The sequence below is a fragment of the Epinephelus fuscoguttatus genome, linkage group LG2, assembly GCF_011397635.1.
Source record: "Epinephelus fuscoguttatus linkage group LG2, E.fuscoguttatus.final_Chr_v1".
Taxonomy (NCBI): domain Eukaryota; kingdom Metazoa; phylum Chordata; class Actinopteri; order Perciformes; family Serranidae; genus Epinephelus; species Epinephelus fuscoguttatus.
Window position 1 is genome coordinate 35,667,248 of NC_064753.1, and position 17,656 is coordinate 35,684,903.

At 43.4% G+C, this 17,656-nt stretch overlaps 1 protein-coding gene across 4 annotated transcripts in view; it reads right to left on the reverse strand.

Moving 5' to 3' along the window:
* pcdh17 (protocadherin 17) overlaps positions 1-17,139 on the reverse strand; it is a 76,308-nt gene extending 59,169 nt beyond the window's left edge. For 2 of the 4 annotated variants that reach the window (XM_049604095.1, XM_049604088.1), the window contains exons 1-2: positions 16,432-17,139; positions 13,054-15,645 (exon numbers count right to left, since the gene is read on the reverse strand). In XM_049604095.1, the coding sequence (XP_049460052.1) occupies positions 13,054-15,339 (2,286 nt within the window). In that variant the 5' untranslated portion in view covers positions 15,340-15,645; positions 16,432-17,139. Of the gene's footprint in view, positions 1-12,843; positions 15,646-16,431 lie in introns of all 4 variants that reach the window. The other 2 variants (XM_049604078.1, XM_049604070.1) reach the window with 1 other exon arrangement.
* Between the last annotated feature and the right edge of the window lie 517 nt (positions 17,140-17,656).

Below are 17,656 nucleotides of genomic sequence, written 5' to 3' on the forward strand. Positions count from 1 at the left end.
TCTGATTTTTACTTTGATCTTTGTAGTTGGTTGTAGTTGTTTCTTAATCAAAAATATGCATAAAAACTATTCACAGATAATTTTAGTTTACTTAAAACAACAGCAACTAAGAATTATTTTCACCTGTGGAACACAGTGGATTACAGCACACACAGGTATTTAAGGACATAAACATAGTTGTGTGTGTATATGTGTCATTCCTGAGCCATTATTATGAAGTGCAGTCACACCTGTGTGCAGTGCAGTATAATGAGAAAGCCTGTTCAAGCGTTGGCAGTCAACGCTACAAAAAAAAAATAAATAAATAAAAATCATTAAATTGGACCTGGACATGAAATAAAATAACACTCTAAATCACAGCCCACTAGACAAAAAGAGTCTGACTGGAACAGGTTATGACCCCATCTCTATTTTCCCTGGGAAAAAAACACTGTTTTCGTGACTCCAGTTGAAAAGGGCAAGAAGCACTCCTAATTCTAATCTTACTCAAGTATTACAGGCCTAGTTATATTTGCAATTATCTTCTGCAATATTACTTCAGTCTGTCTGCAGCGCCGACCAGCATTATCTTTAAAACTACAACACTGACAACAACTCGGCAGCCAATTCAGTCTCAGCTGCCATCTCAGAGGAAAGTTTTCCGCTCTGAAAAGGAAGGGCGACACAAGACAGCGCGTTTGTACTCGTATCAACACAATCCACATCTGTGGCAGTTTAACCCCAGGAGAAAATGATAACTGTAGCTTTTGGCATAGATATTTATTTCAACACACAAAAAGCCCTAACACAGCAGTTTGCCATCGCTCCTAAAATAGCACTGTTGTTTTCCCTCACTACTTGAGACGTTTTGTGTAGACACATTTAACCAGCTGGTCTGGGCAGCGTACAGCTGGGACTGGTCTTATGATTATTGATAAGGGAAAATATTTACACTTAAGGGAAAAAAGTGAAAGAGGAATGAGAGACGGAGGATTTTACTTAATGTTTAATTATTCAAACGCACTTGAAACTGTGAGAAGCGCCGTGAAAAGAAAGGAAAGGGTGCAGTATGTGATCTTGGTGTGTAAGCTACTAATCATTCAGTACTTGCTCATCAATAGTTACAACAGCTTTGCCGTTAACTGAAGTCTTGAGTCAGCACTGACCTTGCTTCACCCTCATTAATCCAAAGCCAACTCAGCCCAAAAATTCAAAGCTGTTGCAGAGGTAAGAGGCCTGCCCTACTGTACATTTAAAGACACGAATGCATGGATATCACCAAATGAGCGTTGATGTAGAGTACTCACTGAGCAACAAGCCTGTAACAACATTCGAAGGCATATTTTTGACAGCTTGGTAAATACAATTGTCGCTTTCTTTCCAAGACTGTATTTCACATGTCTACGTTTTAATCTCTGCTTCTGACCAACCTCATGTAAAAAAAATATGTCTTTTTGACACATTTTGGATAAACAAACAGGATAAAGCAAATTAATTAAGTAGCTTTAGAGGTGCTGGTTGGCGGATTTTGTTAACTTTCTTATCTGTTTCCAGTGTTTTTGCAAAGCTATACTAATCGCTGCTGGCTGTAGCTGCACATATTGTTGAGGGGTGGAGATAGGGTTATAACAACACACCAATCTGAACCGATATTTCCATTTAATGATCAACCAATCCAATATCATCTATACAGAGTGAAAACATTGTTACATATCATCATCTTTAAGATTCACCTTTCTTTTGAAATTCCAATGGCATGTCTGTGTCATCATTTTCGTTCAAGCACGCCGCTTTCCTAAACATTCAAACTCTGCTAGCAGCCTAGCTCCAGACAGACAATGGCGAGCAGCCAAGAGAAAGGCAATAGGGATACTGGTATTTTCTCAAATGAATCGCAGGCCCCTGAATTCAATCCAATTAAAATGTATTGTGACTTTAGCCCCTTTTACACTGCCAGATTTTCAGTGAATGTTGGGCCGTTTTGCCGGCAAGCTCCGAGCGTTTAGACACACAGAGCCGGATTGGCGAGTTGATCCGAGGTGCCCAATTTTCTGCCTCGTAGGGTAGACATATTGGCAGAACCTTTTTGGTTTAAACAGACCGAATTTACGGGGAGTGGCTGTTGATGACTTGTGGGAGGAGCTGTTGATGATGCCGCACGTGCGATCCACTGGCGGTGGATACAGATAGCAGGAATGAGCAGCTAGTAGCAAGAGGGGAACGCAAACCTGATAGACACTGTAAAGATGAGCAACTGGGGAGACAAGGAATTGCGCACCCTCCTTGCCCTTGCAAACGAAAAGAAAGACGGGCCAACTTCTGAGAGAATCTCCAAAGGACTGACCAGCCGCAGCTTCCCTCGGAGCACGTCACTGTTTACGTCACACACTGAGCTACACGTTTTGTTACTTGCTCACGCCCCCCATTGCCCCGAAAAATGGGCATTCTGTATAAACAAAAGTAGGCAGGCGGCATTTTGCCGCACTCCCCGATTTTGTTTTTATACTGCCAATGCTGAAAAAAGACTGATTGGGCTTTCCTGCAAATTTGCACAATTCCTATTTAAAAAGCGCTTCAGTGAAATCAGCTTTCAAGGTTACCGACCAAATAACATTGTTACTACCAAGGACTGACTTACATTAAATCTATTTGTGCCAAATTTGGTACGTGACAGCACGTCTGCGTGATAATGTCGGGTTTAGTTAAGACGAGAGGCAGAAGTGATGTGACCCCAGGCACAGAGCTCCGTGAGCCGGTGGGTTCCACTTCACTAAGGACGCAGAAGTGCCTCACAGCTGGACGTCAAGCTCCGTGGCCGCTCTATAGCTGCACCATGGGCTTCCTAGTAAGCCAACACTATGATTGCAGCGCCAATCTGCCACGTTAGTTTTGACATTTGGTGTATTTTTTTTTCCTACATTATGTTAGTAATAGCCTAGTAAGTGCTAGATGAGCAGACACACACACACACATATGCGCTCACAGACAGACAGAAGATTTGCTTGATGTGTGAAAAGAGCAGAGGAGAAGAATTGCAATTTGACTGACTGAAATGTTTGTTATTGCAGAGACATTAAAGTACCAAAAAAAGGTACTGTTGGGTACAGGTGCCAGGTACTGGAAGTGGATGAATCGGTTCAAATGAAAATGGTTTCCAACCCTGATATCAGCAAATATTACATTGTTGTCCAAAGAATCAATATAGTATAAAAATTATGATTTACACTTCTAGTAGAGGCTGGTGTGTATCTCCTTATCTAACTCTCTAAAAGAAGCAAGCTTATTTCAGAAAAAAAACAAGCTTTTCTGTTAGATGATTGGATTTATACAAATAATCAGAAATTGCCACTGAATGAAACAATAAGATAAAACTAACTACAATACAAAATGCTTTATATAATAAACTGGATAAAAGTCTGTATCCTTCGGTGTTTAGAGTAATAGCAAAATAAGCATGCTCATCATTTACAGTGAGCCAGCATTCGACTTTAAGTTCTTCAGAAAATCAGCGTTCGCAACCTTGCAATCTAAAAATGGAGTGCCATCAACCTGTATTCAGTCTGCTAAAAGCACACCTTTAATACGCATTCAGACTGATATTATTAAGCCCTCTTCTCCAGGATTTGTGTACAATTTGACTGAAGAAACAAGCATTTTATAATTTGGTATTGAAACAAACCATCCACAAAATGTGGTTTGCGGGTTAACAAGACTGAAGCTGAGGGCTCGTGAACACAAACATTAAAAGAACAAAATTATTCCATCTCAATTGATGGAGGAAGAATCGTTCCGTGGATGAAAGGATTCGAGATATTTCCCCAAAGCCCAGAACCGAGGCCAGACACAGATATATAAACACACAAAACACAGACACGCAGGATGCAAGCACACATATGGCTAATATCAATACATGCACAAGTGCACATACACACACCTGGGTTCTCCCTCTCTGTCTGTCTATGCACACACACAAACACGCGCAGCAGATGGACTCTGTGCACCCTCGCTTCAAGGTGACCTATCTGCTGTATATGTATCAGGTCAGAGGTATCCGAGTAAAAGGAGGGGCCGGGGAGCGGAGGAACAGGAGACAGGAAGGATACTGTCCATACACCTGGGTAAAAACTGACAGAAAAGGCTTTAGGATAATGCTCCGTTGTCAGAGTGTTGGACGCCAGTTCCTCTGAGTCTCTTTTAAGTGCGTCTATGGTGCATTAAGAATCTGTCAGACCAGCTTTAGCATTAATCAGCTAGCCCACGGAAGAAACAATCACACATAATCTCGAGCTCTAAACCCTGCTGACCTTCTCTTCAAATGCACAGATAACCCCCCCCCCCCTTCAAACCTCAGTCATTTAAAGACACACACAGGCACCCAGCTCCAGCGCTAGTAATTTCTTCCTCCCGGCTCTCCCTCCCCTGTAGTCTATCTGATTGGATCCACCCACAGAAGCACCCATGTCTCTCCACCTGGGAGTACATCGACTCAGCATGTCAGCGTGACCTCAAAGAGGACGCATCCCAGACAATGTGTGTGGGGGGGAAGAGGGGGTTGTTTCACCCCATCAATCTGGAAACAGGAGAGGGGGAAGAGAGGAAAGGAAAGACAGGAGGAAAAGGGAAAAGAGAGGAGAGCGGCAGAATACACAAGTTCCATTCATCATCTCAGCGGCGTTGAGGGTGTATAAATAGCAAGATCTGTTCAGAGTTATCATTGAGCCAACGCTTCCATCGTGGTACTTCATTTATTAAGACTGTGCGCAGATCAATACGGCAGACATATACACTCTGTACTGTTGACAAGATAATCTCATCATTATGAATTTGGCTTGGGTCGTCAGTAACATGAGCAATTGCATCGCTTATCCGAGATGACAAGAGCAGAGAGAAAGAAAGGGAATCCGAAAAGGAAGAGAGTCGGACCAAGAGCGGGGGAAGGCGAGAAAGAGAGAGCGCGAGCGCTAGTGGGTTTTTTTTTGTTTGTTTTTTAACTAAACAATGCTCAGAGTGATAGATAATGAAATACAGTATTTCAGTTCCAAACAGAGGAAAAATCAATAAGAAACAGAGCAAACCAGCCATTGATCTGAATCCTGAAGGCCCCAAAAAGATTTCTCTCTAAGACATGAACCCAGTGAGGGGCCAATTGAGTACATCTGTGTCGTACAATAGAAAAAGATGAGCCCGGCCAAATATACCGTTTTCAATACGCCATTAGCACTCAGCATCACCACTGCTACCCTGAAGAGAGGACACACTGTCAAACGTTTGATGACAAATCTTGTGTGCCCGCCACTTAGTGGGCCTTTTGTTTAGGCAATAACATCTGAGAGTGCCGACTCATTCCCCCTCTGTTGCCACAAACACATAACAGCCACTGCAAAACACAGTGGCTGTCAATTCCCTTCAGACACACACAGGGCTTTAGACATGGGAGTCAGATTTCAAACTGTGCCACAAATATAAGCAGGAACAGAGGAGACAGTGGGATCTCTCCCATTAGAGTGTCGGACCTTCTCAGACACACACAAACATGCAAACATGCACTGGCAGGATTACACCGTTTAGAAAAATACTCCTCAAATTGCAAAGCAAACCGTCGTTTCCGGATCGGGCGGCTGTAATGTACTCCGGTGTTTGTATGGGGGACAAGCAGCCCGTTTCATAGCGGCTTGTTTTGACATGTAGTTAGGTAAAATTAGAGAAAATGAGATGGTATTCATGGTATATCCCTCCAGTCAATTAATCACGTTACTGATGAAGCTGAAGAAGTGCTGAACTGTAGAAGGCAAGGACAAGGAGAGATAGATTCAGGGAGAAAGGGATAAATCATTTCTCTTATACTAATGAGATAGAAGGTGAGAACAGATTCACATAACTCATTCTTTGAGCCGCGTGTTGTTTCTACAGCACATGCCTAGGGGGCACAGTGAAGGAAGATGTGGCAGAAATAAAAGCTCTCTCAGATTGGACTGGTGCCAAGACACAGCAGAGCGAGCTCCACTTTGTTTGACTTTGAAAGTGTTTGATTTACAGCAAGGAGACCCAGCTGCTGGCAGTTCAAAGAATACATCGTCATGCCATGTACGCCAATGTAGCCCTCTGTGTGCTGTGCATCTCAGCGCACATTACCGTGAGGTCACTCCTATATACTGTATATATATATATATATATATATATGTACCTGTGTATTGCTGCAGCTCCAGCACCCTGCTGCTCCGAAACGTTAAGTCTAAAGATCCCAGGAGGGATCTAAGAGCCCTCAGGGGGCAGGCGGCCCCTACAGGGAAACCCATTCCAATCTGAGGGAACCAGCAAGACCGGTGCTTCAGAGCACAGCTGGTGGTAGCATAGGTGCTTGCGCGCGTGTGCATGTACATACACACGCACAAAGACATGGCAGCTGAATCTTAGATTCCTCCACTGTGAAGGTTATGTTTTGTTCTCTTGTTTTTGTGACCTCTGTTGATGCTAGGTTGGCTCCTTGTGCTTGAGTTGTTTGAGCAGAATGCCAACAGCACCAAGGAAAATGCTTCAAAATCTACTGGGGGCATGCACAGATTTTTTTTTTTGTTGTCAGAATCTTCTTTTCCTCTATAAAATAGTACATATTAAAGGATTTATATTAAAAGAAAACACCTTACAGTGAAAGGATTGTTGGGTACAAAACGTACAGATCCATCAAGACATGTAGGAGTGCACTTGAAATGCAAAAGAAATGTGGGCAACTCGCAGTATTAGCAGGGTCAAGAAAACAAGACACACACTGTCATACAAGAACACAGCCACAACAAACACAGAAGACTAGCAAAATAAAGAAGGACTTTTGGTGGCCTTGTTAGAACAGAATAGAAAAGTAATCACAACGTCTGCCTGACAGGACATGATCTGAAGCCGCTTAAAATGCCAGTCTGTGTACGGGGAGCGAAACACAGCTTATGAGTGGCACTTGCTACTCAACAGAATGACGTGACAGTGTGACATGATATTTTGAAGCTCCGGTGTCGATGAATTAGGCAGAGGAGCTGTGGTCATCCACTTCCCCTCAATCACAAACACACTCAAGCACACACAAAAATGCACAATAGCTCGAGAGCGAACATCCACTGACAATTCACGGTCTTATTATCGTGCCAATGTCATCTCCAATAGGCTGCTTCCTATTGAACCAAGCAAATTGGTTTAATGTATCCGGCCAATCTGGCTATCACGGAGGTCAACTTGTGTTCTCATATCCTGTCTCTTTTTCTGCACTTGAAAAAATAACAAAAACCTCTTTGTTTCCCTGCACAGCTGGGTCAGAAGGTCAGTTAAAAATAATGAAATTATGAGGCGTAGATAAGTGCTGTGTCCAAATGAACGCACAGCTGCTGGCTGAAAGGAGTAACTGACCAATAGAATGTATACATATACAAGTGTCTTCTATGTATCTATGTTTCTATCTATCTATGGGTCAATCTATCTATCTATCTATCTATCTATCTATGAGTCAATTTGTCTGTCTATGGGTCAATCTATCTATCTATCTATCTATCTATCTATCTATCTATCTATCTATCTATGAGTCAATCTGTCTATCTATGGGTTGTCTATCTATCTATCTACGGGTCGATCCATCTATGGGTCTATCTATATCTCTGTATATCTATGTTTCTATCTATCTATCTATGGGTCTATCTATGGGTCTATCTATGGGTCGATCTATCTATCTATCTATCTATCTATCTATCTATCTATCGATCTATCGATCTATCTATCTATGGGTCGATCTATCTATCTATCTATCTATCTATCTATCTATCTATCTATCTATCTATCTATCTATCTATCTGTCTATGAGTCAATCTATCTATCTATGGGTTGACCTATCTATGGGTCTGTCTATGTCTCTGTATGTATGTATGTACGTATGTATGTATGTATCTATCTATCTATGTCTACAGTTTGACTCTGCTGGAGTTTGTTGTAAGTTACAGGGGGAACTTGTGTTTAGTGGTGGCCACAGTCAAGGGCCTACATATTCAATTATTTAGCAGGGTTACTTGGATTTTGAGAACTCGCGATAAATAAAACATGCACTTCCACAGCTGCCTCCAATCTCAAACAAATTCTCCGAGAACTCGTAATATGTTTCTGCAAATGAACTATTAATTGTGTAAATCTTTGAAGAATTTCCAGCCTGAGTCCGATTAATGTTTTCCATGGAAATAGCGGCCAAAGAAACGTTAAAAATGAGGGTGAAGATAAAGTCATTGGTGGCATTTATTACTACCAGAGCAGATTTCCTTAGTTTTTTTCCGTCCCAAAACTTGAAAAATGTCATTACTGCACTGGTATTGAGAGAGGAGAAGCATGGGTCTATTTAGCAGAGTACTACAGTCATCTCAATTTTCTCTCATGCTACCACACATTGCAAACAGACCCCAAGAAAAGTAAATGAACACTCAAATTCTGCTTATATCAGAATTATATCAGAAGTAAGTAGCTTCTGTTTCACCTACCCTGTATTCATCCACCCCCCTCCATGTTCACAAATGTGTAGCCAGAGACCTCTGATGTTTATCGTGACATCTTCCACTTCCCTTTGATTTGTTAAACGTTATGATTTATTAATGAAAGAGGATGCAAATATAGCTGCTGTTTTGTGCTGTGCGTTACACTTCTGCTACAGCTTCAAGACACACTGATGTATCTGTACTCAAACAAGCCCTCTGTGAACCAGAATACCACTAATGGCAGCTAATAGAGGAAACATTCAATTACAAAAAAAATCTTTTTTTTTTTTGGTTATATAGAGATAACATAATTTACTGTTGTTCCCGAAGGCAACATTCTGTGGTCTGACTGCACTTCCTCTCAGTTGTATTTATCATATGAGCTTGGGGGAGATGAAGAAAAATAAAACTGCCTATTAATAATTCATTTCAGCATGTAGTGTTATGTACAGTAGCAGCAGGTTTATTTGAGGAAATGTGAAGATACACCCCAAGGCGAGCCGATAATTTTTGTTTCCTTTTTTTTTATGTACTGGCAAGCTCAAGTAAAACAAATCTGGCCTAGTGGCCCAGAAGAGCTAAACTGGGGGACAAAAGTACACAAATTACAAATGGTTTCTTGAACTGTCTCTCATTCCTTTAAATGACTGTTGAGACCGACTGCATCTAGTTGCTGAGCTGCTCAATCCTGTCAGCAAGCGGGCTTCAGTACATACAGGTTTACCAAACTCATTCCATAGAAAGCTCCAGAGGAAAGCGGTTATCTAAAGATGAAGGGAGAGGGAGAAAAATGAAATAAAGAGCGCTTTTCTATTCATTGCCTCAGTGGCCACTGAAGTGTGGGAGCAATTTCAATACAATATACAGCAGAGGCTTTGATAAGACTTTTCGGTAGAATCCTTAAAAACAGCCCAAGCCCGGTTACATGTGCATCAGTGTGTTTGTGTGCACAAGCGTGTGTGTGTGTCCGTGTGTGTCTGTGTGTGTGTTTCTAGGAGGAAGGGTGTTTCAAGGTTCGGACAAATGCAAGATTGTCCCGCTCATAAAAGAGAGGGGCTCTGTCACGGAGCCTGCCAGCTAAAGGCTTAAATCACATGCCTGGAATGCACAATGACGTTACACCCACTCACACACACACACACACACACACACACACACACACACACACAATCTCCCTAAATTATGCAGAGTAAGACCATTCCTGGAAGCACCCATTTTCAACATCTGCTGCAGCTACATTGTTGGCATGCACAAGCTCAACCTAAACAGATCAAAGCAGTGAACATTTTATCTCCTATATTGTATAGGCGCCACTTAAATGATCACAGTCACACCTCTTAACTGCTTTTTTTAAAGCATCCTTTAATTTGCTCAAAAGGTTTATGGCTGCCAGTCATTTTAAGAATCCATTCAAAGAGGTTGGATTATTACCAATTGTTGAAAGAGCGCCTTGCATTTTCTAATTTACATGCAGCAAAACTATGTGCGAATTTACATGGATTCAGTGTCTGCTTGGTGGAATCAGTGACTCATTTCAGACACTTGTAATAAAACAGTGTCATGCAGGCGATTCCAGAAAATTATTCTATATTCCACGTGTTTGTAACGTATTCATGTCTGACATTTTTCATTAGCGTAGCAGGAGCCTCCCCACCGAGTGACAAGTGACAATGTCAAGTCAGCAGAGACTGGAGCCCCTTTTCTCCTTGACACCCTCATCTCAATGCCACCCTACACAAGGCAGAATGCCGCCACCTAAAGGCGACTTTTATAGCCTTTCAGACTCCCCCTTTGCCTCTGTACCACCTGCACCTTATTAACATGGACGGTCTCCCACCGAGACAGGATTCGGTTTAATTAGAGTTTCATGGTGAATCAAATTACTACACTCAAAACTTATCAAAACAAATCAATATGATAAATTATGGGCCATTTAAAAGTAATGACACAGGAGTCTTGTAATGTTTGGTAACAGAGAGGGCAGCTTCTCGGGGAAAAAAAAAAAAAGGTAGGAGGAAAGCAGCGGAGAAACTTGTGAGGCAGTCAGTGGGCCACAGTCTGGCACAGCTGCTGGAGCCAAACATAATGTGGGACAAAATCCTAAAACGTATTCAAGACGGAGTGGGCGCGGGCTCGCTCTTTGGAGCAATTTACTGAAATCCCTTCTTCCTGAGCATTGAGGAATTTTGCAGCAGATTGGTTTTAACCTTGATTCCACACTAAGTAATTCCCTTCAACGCCTTAAGCGGAATTAGGCATCATTACGTATCATCCATCTCCTTATCCCAGGAATTCTCTTTAGAAATGAAATGAAGCTCTCCACTGGGCCGGGTGCTGGCACGGTGGTGACAATGATAAGGCCAGCAGAGCTCTGCTGATATGTTCATATTATTCCCCTCTCCCAGCTAGAGACCAAGCCCAGCCTGTCTGCCAGTGCACCACTATAAAACATCATTAGAGGCCAGCAGCAGTGTGGAGAGAGACTGGGAGTTGCAGGCAGCTACAGTAGCCCCACTAGGTGCAGATGAAGACAGCAGCACTAAGGTGCCCTTGTGAAACTGACTGAGCAGGCGATATGCTCCCCCGCTTTATCCATCTCTTTATTTATTTTTCCTATTTAGCCTCTCCTCCCGTGGCAACTGTAGTGACAGATGGGCTGAGAGGCCTTGGGATCGATGGAAGGGGAATTCTGTCTTTGTTTCCTGACATTTTTCCCATAGCCACTCTCCTCTGACTCAGGTTACTTACTGTCCACACGAACGGAGAGAGGAGGCAGAAGCGGGGGGGGGAAGGGAGAAAAGTGATACGCTTCTGTACAGATTCTGAAGAAACTTAATGCCTCAGGCCATCTCCCTCTACACAGGTTTCTGTTGAATAATACAATAGAGCACCCTGCACGCCTGATGCGTCGAGGGGACCCTCTGTAAACAAGACACTAAGGAATGTGTTGTTGCAGCTCTTGCTTGTTTTTCCTTTGACAGTCTGAAGGGGGAGAGAAAAGTAAGTGCACAAAATGGATGTGCAACAGCCTCGCACAGTCAAATTCATCATCACGATTCACTACATTAGCAGAGAAACCGCCTGCAGAATGGACCAGCAATTATTCTGTCCCTCTGATTAGGAAGCCTTAACGGTCTTTGTGCTGACCCTTGCCCTATGCAGCTGGCTCATAATAGAGGAAGGGCTGAGACTGAGAGTGGGAACAACAGACAGTGGCCTTCCTCCCTGGTGGGAACACGTCACATTTGATCACAGTCATCGTCACATCCACATCCAGCGCAAATAGTGGGATAGAAAAGACAGCAGAGAGCCTAATGGAGAGACTAATAGTTACAGTCCTTTGGGATGTAACTGGAAGTAATGTCATTCCCCAATTGGGCCAAACGGTTTAAGGCCACAGGGAGAATGTAAATATAATAAAACTCAATGAGCACTGTTTATTATTTCTATCAAATTCTATTAGGAACATCACCTTTTATTGGTCGACAAAAGGTAAACATCAGAAAAAGGGTTTGCTAGAACCGCCCATTATCCTCAGTGTTACATACCACTGTCTTAAGCAGGCCTTAATCCTCGTCTGACACGACAGACTTTTAATGGGCTTAAGGCCAAAGACACAGAGAAGTTATCACGTTAGAGGCTTATACATCCAAGTACTCCACACAAAGACGTATAAAGTAGCCGTGAAAATAAGTACAATCTGCTAATCTCTAGGAATTAAAAGCGCTAGAGTTAACCACAAGGCGCTACAGAACTTGATGACTGATATGATGTTGAACGGTGGCTTGAAACAGTCGACATACATCCGTCACTGTTCGGAGCAACTTGACTATCATGATATCTCATTATAGATTTCACCATTATTGCAAAAAAAAAGTACATTAATATGCAATTCTATATATTTTTTTTTTTATCAGATTTAGACATGCAGATTTTGTAGGGATATATTGCTTAAAGTGATCCTAAAAAAACCCACATACCTGATTAGAACTCAGCCACGGGCTAAAGTCTTTATTCCACAGGAATGAAACGACAGTGATTGAGTGATTAATGAAAAATTTCTACATGAAAACTGATTTCAAAAGCCTGCCGTGACATATTTCAAGCACAACTGATTTGTGTCGATGTCACTGGCTCTGTTCTATGAGAGCACCAGAATGACTGTTTAATCCTTCTAATGCTCACCCCTCCCTCTCCTCTTTTCTCTCTGTGCTCCTGGGCCTCGCTGCCTCTGCCTGTCCTTATCTTCTTTTTTTTTCATTTTACAAAACAAGGGGGAAATGTTGATATAGGAAATGGGAGCTTTCTGAGGGTTGTGACGTGAAAATGGTGGCATAACAGTGAAGGAGAGGAGTGCTATTTCTCTTACCTGTATGATGGACATGCGGTTAGTAGGTGTGTCTGTAGTGCTGGTGACTGGGCCTGTGAAGCTGGTGTGGCATCCCACGTGGCCTTGGGGAGCGCTGAGGTTATTGGCAGTGGGCTTGAGGTACATGACCTCTGACCTTGGTGAGCTGAGTGGCAGGCGTGTCTGGTAGTCAAAGTACATGGGAGAGGTGGCCAAGGAAGGGCTGCTTACCACATTCATCACATTCATGGCATCCCGCTCCTCCACCTCGCTCTGCACCAGCATGATGTCGTTCTTGTTAATCTTCTTCTTCTTGCCTTTCCCCAGCTGAGGGTGCGAGTATTCTGCAATGCGACAATTATAGGTACGGATCTCCTTGTTTTCCCGCTTGCACTTGATCGCTATGGTCACCATGGCAGCCAGAAGCATGATGGATATGATGCTTAGAGTCACAATAAGAGGCAGGGACATGTCCCAGTTCTGATTGTCCTTCGTGTGTGGCAGTCCATCAGGAGGACGTCCGTTGGAGGCCTTGATAATGAGCCTGGCAGCTGCAGTAAGACTTGGCTTGCCGTGGTCCGATACTCGGATGATCAATTCCACAATGGGGTTCACGTCGTCCCAGAATGGATGGGCTGTTCGCACCTCCCCAGTCACCGGATCAATCTCAAAGAGGTGCTCCTCATTGCCATCTGAGATCTCATATGTGAGCCTCCCACTCTCGCCGTAGTCATTATCCACTGCCCTCACTGTGGTGACAATGTAGCCAACACCAACATTACGCGGCACATGGATTTCAGCTGTGTCGTTTAGGAGTAGGGGCAGAACTATGACAGGGATGTTGTCATTGACATCTAGAACGCTGATGCGCACTGTAGCGTTGCTCTCCAGGTGTGGAGATCCTGCATCTCTGGCAAGAACCTTAAAGTCAAAATACTTTATTTGCTCATAGTTAAAAGATCTCACAGCATAGATGGCTCCATTAGCTGCATTCACATTAACATAGGTGTTGACATCACCCCCACTCACGTTGGAGTTGATTATGCTGTAATACACTGTGCCGTTCTGGCCAAGGTCTGGGTCATGTGCCAGAACTGAACCCAGGTACTCCCCAGGGATGTTATTCTCAGGTATTTGAAGAAGGTAAACTGACTTGGTAAAGCGAGGGACATTGTCATTCTCATCCAGAATCTTTACGGTGAAGGACTTTGTGGAGTTCAGAGGCGGAATGCCATTGTCTTTGGCCACAATGGTGACATTGTACTCATCCTGCACCTCTCTGTCCAAGGGCCTGTCTGTCACTACGGTATAGAAGTTATCATAGTTCTCCTCAAGTTTAAAAGGGACATTACCTAGCACTCTGCACTGAAGCTGCCCATTCCTGCCTGAGTCCTTGTCTGTGACACGGACCAGAGCAATGACAGTGCCTGGAGGTGCTGCCTCGCTGATGGCTCCCTGTCTCACAGACACAAAGCCTATAGACGGCCAGTTATCATTCCTGTCAAGCACTTTAACAGTGACTTTACAATGGCCTGGGATTGGATTGGGACCTAGATCTTTTGCTTGGACGTCAATCTCAATAACAGGACTCTCTTCGTAGTCAATTTCACCCTGAATCTTTATGACCCCTGTTCTGGAATCTATGGAAAAGAGCTCCCGGATTCTCTCCGGGGCATAGCCACTGAAAGAATAGACTACTTGTCCATTGTTGCCCTCATCAGGATCAGTGGCGTTTAAATCGATCAGCACTTTACCAGGAGGTGAATTTTCAGGAATTTCCACAACATACGAGGGCTGATCAAACACAGGGCTGTTATCATTGGAATCAATAACTTTAACATTTATCTGCATGGTACCTGACCTGGGATATTCCCCCCCATCTGTGGCTGACAAAATAAGAGTGTGATGGCTTCGTTCTTCTCGGTCCAGTGGTCGTTGAATAACTAATTCTGGGAATTTAGTCCCGTCCCCACGGGATTTTACCTCCAAGGAAAAGAGATTGTAGTCATCGCGTGTTATTTGATAGGTTTTCAGGCCGTTCTCCCCTGCATCTGGGTCATGAGCGCTGGTCAGGGGAAAGCGTGTCCCTGGTACTGCGTTTTCAGAAATGTCAATATCAATCTCATTCGAGGGGAAAGTGGGTGAGTTGTCGTTAATATCCTGAATATCTATTTTGATCATGCAGATCTCCTTGTCATTGGCAAACACCTCCATGGAGAGCTGGCACTTAGGGTTTCTCTTACACAAGGTTTCCCTGTCGATGCGCTGCTTTGTGTACAGCAGTCCGCTTTGGGGGTCCACGTCGATGAGATGCGGAGCTGAGTTCTCCAGCACCCTGAAGTTGGCTTTTTTACCCTGTCCTCCCTGCCCAACCTGTTCGAGTCCGAGTCTGGCATCTTTGGCAATGTTCCCAATAACTGTCCCCGGACCCTGCTCCTCTGGGACAGAGTAATTCAAGTTTTTCAATGTCAGGGCTTGAGCCCATAAGAGGAGGAAAAAGAAAATAGAAAGATACATCCCCACTCCGTAAAAGCTGCTGTAATCTGTCTTGCGTTTATGCTTCCTTTGACCTGTTGATAGTTTGTTCAAATTTGGTGTTTCTATTATTCGGGATCAAATAAAGAGTTCTGTTCATCATGTGAGGCCTTGGCATTTGTCTTTGGGGATTGTCTTTGCTCTGTCTCTCTCTTCCTCTGCCTCTTCCAGCAATCTGTGGTGCTGAACACCTAATTTATATTCAGCTGAGCGCCCAGACTCATCTGAACAATAATCGCGATCCGGTCTCCAAACAGAATAGTCATTGTAAGTGTTCACTCATACCACCTAAGAAGGAAAACAGAAACAAACAAAAAAAAAGGTTACAATGTATACGTGTCAATTACACACCAAAATAAAAACAGACTACACAAGACATTCTGCCAGAAAGAAATCAGATCCACCGCTGAGCCAAAAATGAAACAGGGCTCATGTGTAATTCATCTCCACAATTATGGGGGAAGCTTGTCAATTAGTTAACCTTGGGAAGACGCTCAGCCCAGATACACAGGGAAATTATGATTCCCCCCTTGTAGCTTATTTACTCCATGTATCATTAAAAGCATACAACTCAGAATGCAGTTTTTAATCCATCTCTAATGTGCAATGCAAGAGCTGACCCCAGCGTGATGGTGGCACATCCACACATTATGCTGACTGAAACTGCAATAGGGCAACTTTAATAATATGGTAACACTGCAGGCGTACAACTGAATGTGGCCTATTGTGGCGGCTATTTGAATAAGAGTGTATAAAATGAGCCTCTTACACGCATTAACAAATCCGCATAATCCGGATATTTACAATGAGCCTTATAAAAATTCGGAAATGAGCTGCCAACATCTCAGCACAGCCGTGTAATTCTCTCCACCGATGCCCTCTGTGTGTCTCTCCCTCTCCCTCTCCATCTCCATCTCTCTCTGCAAGATTCAACGGTCCTTAGGAAGAGGAAGAAGCTGTTGCATCCGCATGCATAGACATAGGGTGGGAAATAACTACAGCTTGGAAATGAGCAACAGACGTGGGGCTTTAAGAAGAGACCTAAAGAAGATAAAAGACAAAAGGTAAACTTACCAAACAAACTGCTGAAATAGTCCAAATAATGCGTGCGTAAAAAGCAAAACAGTCAGTTCCAGCAGGGTTCGGGGAGAGTTTCGTCCCCTGTAACCAGTTATACCACCCGTTTCCCCTTTCTTTCCTCTCTCTGTGCAGGAAGAAAAGCCACAAGCCTCCGCTGCACACGTAGGCTACAGTGCAGCGCAGTGGAAATAAAAAAAAAAAAGTGCTCCTGAAAAGTATGACTGTAATGTCAATGAGCTGAAGTCCTCTCCGCTGTCTGATTAGGATGCAGCGACTCGCCTTCTGCCTGCAGTGAGTCACCGTGCTTCATGAAAGGAAAACTGTTCGGGAGAAATACTCTATAAAGGTGTGGGGGAGAGGAGAAGAGAAAAAAATCCAGATGTGCAGTATGGTAGATCCCAAAGTGGATATTTAAAAGGCGATCAGTTGTTTTCCCTCAGTCCGAAACAGCGCCGAGTGACTGATTCCCGTAGTGGCATTTTGTCCTTGTCCGCCGTCCCCATCACAGTCCACACACACACACACGCACACACACACAGAGACAGAGAGGCAGCTGCTGAGGAGGTGGTCAGCAACAACCCCGCATTCTGCTACAAGTCTCTCTGTAGCTGTCAAAAGAGAAGGTGAATTTCCTTCAATATATACGCACAGGCGTTACTTGGTATTTTCTGCACGTAACACAGCCCTAAGCACACAGAAGGCTTCCTCTCACTGACTGAAGTCCGGACACCGCATGGTGCATTAAACATTGTCGCTACTCTTCTGGCAGCCAATGAATTTGAAGAGGTGGGAAGAGAAGGAGGGATTCAAAAGCCGCTTTGGGTACAGACTACAAATGATTGGTGGCTCGTAGTTCACCGGTGGTGCATCTGTGTTTTTTCAAATATCACACTTCATTGTTGTTTACAATAAAGGAAACCGTGCGTTGGACAGCTTTGCGGAGAGACTTATAAGGGCCAGGCTGGAGAGGGCTGGAAAATTCAGTTAGGTCGTTTATCAGACACAGACAAGAAGATGGTTTTGTCCTGTTTATTCTGGAGTTTACTGAAGTCAGACCACAGACACAATGTAAAGTGTAGTGTAAAAAAAAGGGTGGGTGTGGGGGGGTATTTTTTTATTTTAATTTTTTTTGGCATTTAAATATATTATATCATGATGATTCTAACTTTGAAACCTGAGCACACTGGCTTGATTTCTTTTAAAACCATAGGAAGATGGC